The sequence below is a fragment of the Guillardia theta genome, assembly GCF_000315625.1.
Source record: "Guillardia theta CCMP2712 unplaced genomic scaffold GUITHscaffold_219, whole genome shotgun sequence".
Taxonomy (NCBI): domain Eukaryota; class Cryptophyceae; order Pyrenomonadales; family Geminigeraceae; genus Guillardia; species Guillardia theta.
The window spans coordinates 14551-23913 of record NW_005434457.1 but is presented as its reverse complement, the minus strand read 5'-3'; the positions used below and the strand labels follow the sequence as shown (position 1 = coordinate 23913).

Sequence of the window (9363 nt, the reverse complement as noted above, 5' to 3'; positions counted from 1 at the left end):
ACCGCCTTCCCGCCGCTGCCCTGGCTGGTTGCCTGCCGGCTCGCCTCTCCCACAGCCGCCTGCTCCCCTGTGTCCTCCCGTTCCTTCCGCTTCATTCCTGCCCTTGCCGTTCCTCCGTCTCCTTCCCAGCTTGGCACGAGCTGTCCGAAGTCCGATGCAACTTCGCTTGCTGCTTCGTCCTGGGCTGCCTGGGCTGTCTGTCCCTCCTCCCTAACGCTTCTCTCCTCATCTCTGCCCTTGGACTCCCTGGCCGTCTCCCAGCATTTCTTCTTCCAGTGATGCGCCTCCCCGCACAAGTCGCACACTCGACGCCACCTCCTCACCCCTTTCTCGACCGCCTTCCCGCCGCTGCCCTGGCTGGTTGCCTGCCGGCTCGCCTCTCCCCCAGCCGCCTGCTCTTCGTTGTCTCTGCCCTTGGACTCCCTGGCCGTCTCCCAGCATTTCTTCTTCCAGTGATGCCCCTCCCCGCACAAGTCGCACACTCGACGCCACCTCCTCACCCCTTTCTCGACCGCCTTCCCGCCGCTGCCCTGGCTGGTTGCCTGCCGGCTCGCCTCTCCCCCAGCCGCCTGCTCTTCGTTGTCTCTGCCCTTGGACTCCCTGGCCGTCTCCCAGCATTTCTTCTTCCAGTGATGCGCCTCCCCGCACAAGTCGCACACTCGACGCCACCTCCTCACCCCTTTCTCGACCGCCTTCCCGCCGCTGCCCTGGCTGGTTGCCTGCCGGCTCGCCTCTCCCACAGCCGCCTGCTCCCCTGTGTCCTCCCGTTCCTTCCGCTTCATTCCCGCCCTTGCCGTTCCTCCGTCTCCTTCCCAGCTTGGCACGAGCTGAACTGAGTCTGATGCAACTTCGCTTGCTGCTTCGTCCTGGGCTGCCTGGGCTGTCTGTCCCTCCTCCCTGACGCCTCTCTCCTCATCTCTGCCCTTGGACTCTCTGGCCGTCTCCCAGCATTTCTTCTTCCAATGGTGCCCCTCCCCGCACAAGTCGCACACTCGACGCCACCTCCTCACCCCTTTCTCGACCGCCTTCCCGCCGCTGCCCTCCCCGACCTCCCCTGACTCGTTGCTCAGGTCTCCCTCTTTGTGGCCCCCGCCGCATTTCTTCTTCCAATGGTGCGCCTCCCCGCACACGCCGCACATTCTAACGCCCTTCCCAAGCTTCAGTCCAGTCCCTCCGTCTACGCTCGTCCTGCCGTCAAGGCGACTTGTCTCTTCCTCCTCCAGGGTTGGCATGAGCTGACGATGCTCTGCGCCTGGCTCGATATCGCCGTGTACGAGATCATGAGCTGGGGAGTTCTTTGTGGCCTCATCAGTCACTGCAGTCGATTTATCTCTCGTGCAGTCAACGATGTCCTCTTTGGTTGCTATCGTAACGCTCTGTCTGCGCAGACCGTCCGAATCTTGTTGTTGCACTTGATGAAGTGAAACGACAGGGATGTTTTGTGTCTCGCTAACTGCCTCTGCTGCTTGCTCTACTTCCATACGAGGTTGATCAGATCTATGATCCGAGGGCAATCCAATTATGCTTTCTCGTTCGCAAATGTCTGTTTTCTCACCTTCGCAGCAAGTATCATCGTCATTCTTCTTTGTTTCTGACCCAACCAGATTTTCTGCTTGACTTTCAACTTCCTGATTTTTGATGTGAAGTTGAAGTTCACCAGCACTCGCACTGTCTGCAGTCCCTTCATTTCTTTCTGATTGCTTGTCAATATCGTTTCTTTCTGCGTCAATGGCTGCTTCTGCCTCCTCCCTTATAATCTTGGAACCTAATACATTACCTTCTTGTTCCATTCCCGTCCCCGTCCATGTTTCCGTCCCCTCACTATCCCTTTCGTCTGCAAGACACTCGCCGTTCATACATCTATTTCTATCAAAGTTGTCTTCAGGCACATCACAGTGAACGTTTCCATTTCTGTCCAATATTTCTTCTGCAGGTAAGATATTTTCTTGGGAGGTCGCATTGGCCCTGGACGACTGGTTCGATCCTATGGAAGATTCCATTTCCTGACAACTGATAAGCTCCTGAGTCTGTTCTGTTGCATTTTCTCCTGTTCTCTGACATTCTTCCTCCTGACCTTGGACCTCCATATTGCATTCTGCAGCAGCAGGTGCCATGCAAGCGATCTCCGGTTCTCGCTGAGGAATACCTCCATGCTCTAAGCTTTGTTCTTGGCTTGTTGCTGGATCTTCTACTTGAAGACTGCCGGATATCTCTTTCATCCTTTTCAGATCTCTGCTGCTGTCGGATAGCTTTGTGTGATCGACTTCGCGTGTCTCTTTATCTGACAATTGTACATCTCTTCGTTCCCCTTCATCAACTCCTGAAACACTTGCCGCCATGTTTTTGAGATCCTCTTTTTCTAATCTATATGATACTACTGATTCAGCACTTCTAGAATTTATCGATGCATCTTGGCTTGTGAAGCTTCGTCCAGATTGTCCAACTACAGCCTGTCTTTTTGCTCGCATTCTCCTGGGCAGCTGATTGAATTCTATGATATCCTCGTTTTGTAACGAAATATTCGATGAGACGATGTCTTCGTTTGATATGACACTATCCACTGATCGCAGAGCTTCTGGGACATTTCTTGAGTCGTTTTCGTCGTCCTTTGAGCTACTATCTGCTGGATCATTCCTGTCGGATCCTATCGTACAGACAATTAGATGCCAAGTGTCCACATGTTTCGACAGTGATCTCACCACTGTCCGATAATTGCAGCGAAGAGGTTTCATTTTCGTTGTCGGTTTTCATATGAACTGGCATTCCAATGGCTTTGTATACAGGCCTGCTGAAATGTAATGTGAGCAGCTTTGCACGATATCCGCGTGACAAAATTTGTTTCAAAATGCTCTATGCGAAGCTCGTGTTTTCATCATTTCTTTCCTTTCATGCTCTACTAATGGCGGGCCTTTGTTCTCTTTGCCAACTACTCTACTGCGCTGCGCTGTGCTGCTGTAAAGGATACTACTATCAACACCATTCCTCGAATGTGAATTCGGCTCTGCATTTTTCTGCGACACTATCAGAGCTCTGTCCTCATGTGTGTTCAACTTCCCTAGAAATCTTCATGCAAAGTGACTGCCCTCCTTTACTAGGCCACACCTTACCCCCTTCCTCATTCCTTGCTATCCTTCCCTCCTCGCCATCCCTTTCCTCGCCTCCCCTTTCCCCTCCTCCCTCCCTCTCCCTCTGCTCTCTGTCCCCCTGCTTGGCGCCATTGGCGGCAAACTCTCAGCAAAGTTTTGGAGTGGTCAAAGTGGGGACGAGGCTAAGTGGACCTCGTCCCCTCTATGACCCAATTCCGTATGCAGGCCGGCGCGGCCGCGCCGAGAGTTGATCGCAATCATTGAATACTATGATAGGTAATCGCCGGGCCAGCACAACTGCTTTCAACTTGAATGTGATCAGTGAAGTGTTGAACCTGAACACACACTTACTCAGCGGCTACTGGTGCAGCACTTGGCTGCAGGTAACTTAGTAAGCCCCTCAGCGTCGGCCCTCTGCCATGGTTCTGTAGCGACCACCGTGGCACTGGTCACTTGGTGATTGGGATCAGAAGGTTGAGATTGATCAGGAATACAAGTGTGAGGGAATAAGTGAAGCGAGAGCAGAGCGTTCGGATACGTGAATGTGAGTTGCAAGAACATCGATAAGATTGAACAGTCAAAAGGTGCTGGAAGCGAGATCAGCGATTGCACAGATGAAGCGAGCGCTCAACGTAAAGAATAGATAAAGCAAAGACACGGGGTTTGGTATCAGATGCAATCAAAGCATTCAGCACACTATGTTACATCAAAGATGAAGCGAAAAACACAGATGCAGAAGATAGAAGTGCAATTGTATTGCTAAACTACATCACAGCACAGAAAATCATATCAAACCAACACAACAGAGAACAACAGTACAAAGCCACTCTTCTTTATGACTCTGTTTTAGTCGGTTTGACAGAAGGAACATGACTTTGAGAAATCCTGAAAGAAGATTGATTCTGAAAGTAACAAGATGACAGCGTGAAATGCAGGAACATTCAATGCCATCACAGGGAGCAAGGTTGAAACATCATGAAACACAGATCAAATTAAGATATTGGCCAATGATGCATTCTGAATAAAAATTGTTAATTCAACAAAATTAGAGACAAATATTTATGAAATCAAGAGATGAAAATTATCATAAACACACGTTGCAACAATTGAAAAATCAATGCAGCAGAAGAATCTAAGAAACCGAACAGAAAAAAGATATTTTCCAAAAAAATTGAATTTATGATGTGAAAAGAAGAGTAATGACTTCAAAGAGCATGTAATTCAAGACGACGTCATCATCCAAATATCATATTTCTTTGTTGATAGCATATAAAAAGAAATGTGACATCTGTCAAACCAAACAACTTTGCATCCTTACAAAGCACTTTCCCATGATAGTCAAGAGGAAAATATAAAATCAGACGTTAAAACAAGAAAAGAACGTGCAGATTTTAAAAAATCTTACAATTTTGTGATTCTACTTCATGAAGAATGACATTAAACAATCCTGACAAAGAAAGGAGAAAACGAGGGAACAATGAAACATGGAATCGAGATCTAAGAATTGTTCGATGAAGAGAGAAACAGTGGGACAACAGCTGTTTCGTGAATGATTCTACGCACAAACAACAAGGTATGTTGTAACTTGTCTCAAATCGCTCACAGGCTGAGCGGCGAGGATGGAAAAAAAAAAAATACGGCACATAAAAAATTCTTGTCTTTTCTATTTGCTGCTGTATTTCCTTCTCAACAAGGTAATTGCATCTTCTGCCTTCTTTCTAAATATACGAAGATAGCGAGGTGGGCTTGACATGTAGAGGTAGACCTCAAAGTTGGCTTTGGAAGTCACCGTTCGCAAGTTTGCGATGCTCAGAGCGGCGGTGTGGATGGCGATGTTGGAGGTGAGGAGGGGGGGAGGAAGAGGGATAAGAGTCAGGCAGGCAGACAGACAGAAGGGAGGGGAAGATGGAGGAGGGGAAGATGGAGGAGAGAGGGTTGAGAATACCAAATGTAAAGAGAGAGCGGAGGATAGCGAGAGAGATGAATGAAGGGAGACTCTGACTGAAAGAATGTAATGTTGAATGACTGATTGTTTTCTAGGTTGCCTTCACCTACAATCTCCCATCTTCTCTTTTCTTTCGACGACAAGTGTTGACAAAGTGACAACATACATATATTGACCTACCTCATCTTCTCTCTAACATTACTTCAGATGCAATCTGGCACATATGCCTTTGCATCGCCACTTTCGTCCAAGGCAAGGCGTTGCTTGCACACTACCCACGAATGATGGTCTCTCATGCTAGGCTGACTCCAGCGATGTCGCAAAGTATCTCGACCGAGAGACAAGGCGTAGGCACAGCCACGAGGGAGAGAGAGCGATACGTTGTCTTCAACAGGTTTCAAACACGGGATGGAGCCGGCGCAAAATTCGAGAAGGAACTTGCTCTTCTTTCGCTTCGTTGGTTCATGTTGTTTCCTGCAGAGATGGGCCGACCGGAAGAGCAGCTTGAAGCAGATGGAAGGTGAGAGTCGTTGTAATGCTGCGGGATAAGAAGTCAAATTCTTGTAAGATAATCGATGTGTATCCAGGGTTTCGCCTGTTCAGTCTTCTCAGAAGAATCGATGACGACGCCAGTGACAGCAAAGGCTATCCCGAGGACTTTCAGGACTATATGTCAATGACAGTTTGGGAGAACAAGGAGAACTTTGACAGCTGGTGAGAGCAATCGAAGTGAAGTTGCCATGCTCCATACATTGACGTCCTTGAAGGAGGAAGGGATATGCATTCAAGGAGGCGCACGGGGGAGGATCGCTGGGTGGGTTTCTGTCTGCAATGATCGGGAGGTGTTGTATCTCTTTTTCCTCTCGCCGTGTTTTTGACTGAGAGCTTTGTAGCATGATGGTCCTGCGGACATCTCCAACGCCTGCAATGTGGGATGGACTCTTTCCCAAGGCCTCAACGAAGCAGCTTGCAGCACTTGCGTTGCAAGGTGATGGCACGATGTGCAAAAGTTTCCGATCGCGTTGACGCTACACAAGGTCGAGATGAGCACGGAAAGGTTGTTGCAGATGGCAAGGCAAAGATCCCGACAGATTGCTTCATGACTATGGTGAAAACACATTGATGGTTGGCCTTCATATTTGATCAAGGGGTTTTCAGGATTTCTATCAGCTTAAGGATCAGTCTGACGACAAATTCGAACAACTCTGGTAAGTTCTTTATCATGGTGATGACAACCAACAAACAAACTCATGCTGCTCTCAAGGTCTCAGATCTCCCCTCAGCTCCAAGAAGACGACAGGTCGGTACATCCCAGGATGCCATATCATGACAAACTCTTCCAAACCTCCAGATGCCTGGCCTCCATCCTCCTGCGACGAGCAGGAAGCAAGGCGACTCGTCCCGACGACGCCTTCACGTATGCCTCCTGCTCCTTCTGGCCATCTGAGGTGACGTAGCACCGTTCGGCATGCGAGGAGAGTGACCCTGAAGGGAGCAGGCAGTGTGGAAGGAATGGAAGGAGTCGGAGGGGCGTCCGCTATTGAGCAGCCTTGAGGAGCAGGTACATGACTATAGTGATATTAGTGGCAACGTGTGACAATTTGCACTAGATTTCTTCTTCCGCCGCCGTAGAGAATCGTTTCACAAGTCGCTGGGAAGGAACTTTGCTGTTGTCAGCTCCGAATGGAATTTGATGCGGAGGTCATTCAGCGCATTCCATGAACTTGATGGTGTCAATGACGCATGGTGCTTGTAAAGAGAATTTATTTTCAAAATTGATTGGAAATCAGTATATTGCTACATCATTTACAATTACTCTGAATCTCTCAACACGGTAGCAGCATGTACACAACACGACACTGTCCGCACTTTGCCCCCTTCGCTTCTTATCTCTATCCACACATCTGAACACAAATGCAACTAATGTGCAGCAGGGAGCTGCAGGCCGTCGAGAATCTCGAGGTCGCTGTCATTGGGGACGAGCCACGAGAGATCGAACCCTTCGCTGGTCTCAGAAGACGTCATCTCCGTGCCGTCGCTGTACTCCGTGTTGAGCGAGGAGGCGGACGTGGAGGAGAAGAGCGGTTCTTCGATGAGGGAGGGCAGCGTCGGGCACGGTCTTGACACTTCCGTGACTTGGTTCGAGGGGAGCGGCGGAAGCGGAGGCAGCACCTTGGTAACCATCCTCGACCGAGCCAGCACTGCGTCCTCGATCTTCTTGCCCTTCCCAGGGACCTTGCTGCGAGCAAAATTTTCCTTAGAAGAAGCTTGCGAGCTGGAGGCCTCGCCGGTCAGGTTGTGGGGCGAGGTTTCTGACTTGACAGGGGAAAAAAGGCCTTGCTTTCTAAGGACTATCTTGTTCCCCTTGAAGGGCCACTTTGCGATTCCGAGCTGACGACACACCTTCTTAATGACAGTTGCACAGACACCCTGGGGAACTCTCAGCACCGAGAAGCAAAGAGAGGAGGAGAGGGTTTAGGTCTTACCAGCTTCTTGCAGACTTGATGCTGAGGCATGTTGAAGAACCCCTCTAGCTTCTGCCTGGTGATTACAATTGGTGGTCGATTGCTGCCCAGTTTGTCTTGTCCCGATTTTCTTCGTGGAAAGATTGTTACATCGTCGCAATTGGGCAGGAGTCTGGATTTTTTTCGCTTTCCGTCATTGCTCGGAGATCCACAAGAAACAGAATGTTGAGTTGGTAATGTGTTTTGAAATGGATCTGCAATCTTGATGTTGTAGAAATCCTTGATGTGAGACGAGTATACGTTCGTATAGTTGGAAAAGGTCCCCGCATCATACCAAGTGTTGTAAGGAAATCCACTCATTTTGCCTTGTCTGAAAAACAAACGGAAAATCAGTTGATATGAACTCTTCGATTTCGAATTTCATCAGCAACATCCACACACACGTTCCAACCAATTCTAACGCTATCTTGCCAAGCAATCAGAGAAACTAAGAGTCTAAGCCCTCGTGCAACACTTGTGTGGCTGTGGAAAACCGATGAAAGGCTTGGCTTGCAAAGACCCTGCACCACTACAGAGCTGTACATTCTTCACGGCCCAATGCTCAATTCTAACTAGCATCGCAGAAACACGCATAGCCTTAACTGAACTCATCAATCCTTCGCTATCGTCTCTTCTTCGTCACTGCACGCACGCACTGTTTCTGCCTGGCAGCGCTCCTCTACTAACTTCCTGCCATCGTTGCCCCTTGCTCGCCCCCTTTCCCTTACAACTACTCGCCAGCCCCTCGACCTACCCCGACCCTACCCCACCTTCCAGATACAGTCACCCCACCCCTACCCTCAAAAGGTTACCCCACCCCTACCCACAATCTTGACACTACCCCTCTCAGATTGCTTTTTCCACGTAGGACCACCATAAGGCTCCTCTAGTTTCCCACCTTTTCACAGAGGGCAATAGGGTAGTGGCAGGGGGGTATTTTGCCTGGCTACCCCACCCACCCCGAAAAAGGAGTACCATTACCATTCCCAGTGAATATCTTACATCACCCCACCCCCCACCATGGCAGCGACTTCACGACATCCCGGTCTAGGGCACATTTTAAGTCCTGTCAGATCAAAATGACCAGGGGTCGTATGGTTGGAATATGAAATGGAGGGGTACTTGAAGGGAAAACAGGGGTGTTGGTGGAGGCAACAGGGAAATGGGGTTTTCACAGTGGGGTGGTGGGGTAGACGGCCAAACTGATACGACTGTTTCGCCTCAAAACCTCCCATACCACACCTTTTCAGATCTCTCCATCAACGAACGGTTGCAATGTTACATCTTTCCAATCAGCAGTCGTAATTTATAAATTTATATGCTTGCTTATATGTTGTACCTACCCCCTTGGCATGGGCACACTACCCCAGACATTGATGCTCCACCCACCTTCCTTCTCAGCTTCTTCCTGCACCCTACCATTTCCCCATTGGATCCAACCTCTACCCCTCATTAGCTATGTCTTATACCCCCGTCATGACCCCCTTGTTTTGTCTACCGGCTGATGGAAAGTGTGACATTCAAACTACCCTACCCAGGTGTAGTGCAAGTGATCGCGCGACCCCCAATTTTCGCCCCCTTTTAAAAACATTTTTAATTTCTTTCTCGCCCCCAAGGATACGCCTACCTGCGTTCCCCCTGGCGTTCCCCTGCCAGCCTCCAAGGCTCTTTCAAGACTGAACAACTTTGTTGAACTGAATCCAGGAGTCCTTGTGGAGTATTCCGAGCTCTTATATCCAATTCTTGTAGATATTTCTGTAGCAGCTGAGTCTATTGGAGATCAGGATTACATGTCTCTCGGCTGTTGCAAAACTTTTGGCCAGTTTGC

General features: G+C 49.3%; 2 protein-coding genes across 2 annotated transcripts in view; one reads left to right on the top strand and one right to left on the bottom strand.

The window, feature by feature from the left end:
• Positions 1 to 2339, bottom strand: part of GUITHDRAFT_148513 (hypothetical protein) — a gene marked incomplete at both ends in the record, with an annotated part of 3916 nt that extends 1577 nt beyond the window's left edge. Inside the window, one exon of the mRNA XM_005819518.1 lies at positions 3 to 2339. Coding sequence (XP_005819575.1) covers positions 3 to 2339 — 2337 coding nt within the window. The remainder of the gene's footprint in view (positions 1 to 2) is intronic.
• Positions 2340 to 4873: 2534 nt separating this feature from the next.
• GUITHDRAFT_166669 (hypothetical protein) lies at positions 4874 to 7868 on the top strand. Its single transcript, XM_005819517.1, has 15 exons — positions 4874 to 4927; positions 5127 to 5185; positions 5239 to 5283; positions 5333 to 5465; positions 5512 to 5551; positions 5619 to 5745; positions 5799 to 5873; positions 5925 to 6019; positions 6069 to 6139; positions 6190 to 6239; positions 6296 to 6331; positions 6383 to 6479; positions 6530 to 6592; positions 6642 to 7461; positions 7518 to 7868. The coding sequence occupies exons 1-14, from the start codon at positions 4892 to 4894 to the stop codon at positions 6723 to 6725; spliced, it is 1011 nt and encodes a 336-aa protein (XP_005819574.1). The 5' UTR covers positions 4874 to 4891; the 3' UTR covers positions 6726 to 7461; positions 7518 to 7868.
• Positions 7869 to 9363: the final 1495 nt, after the last annotated feature.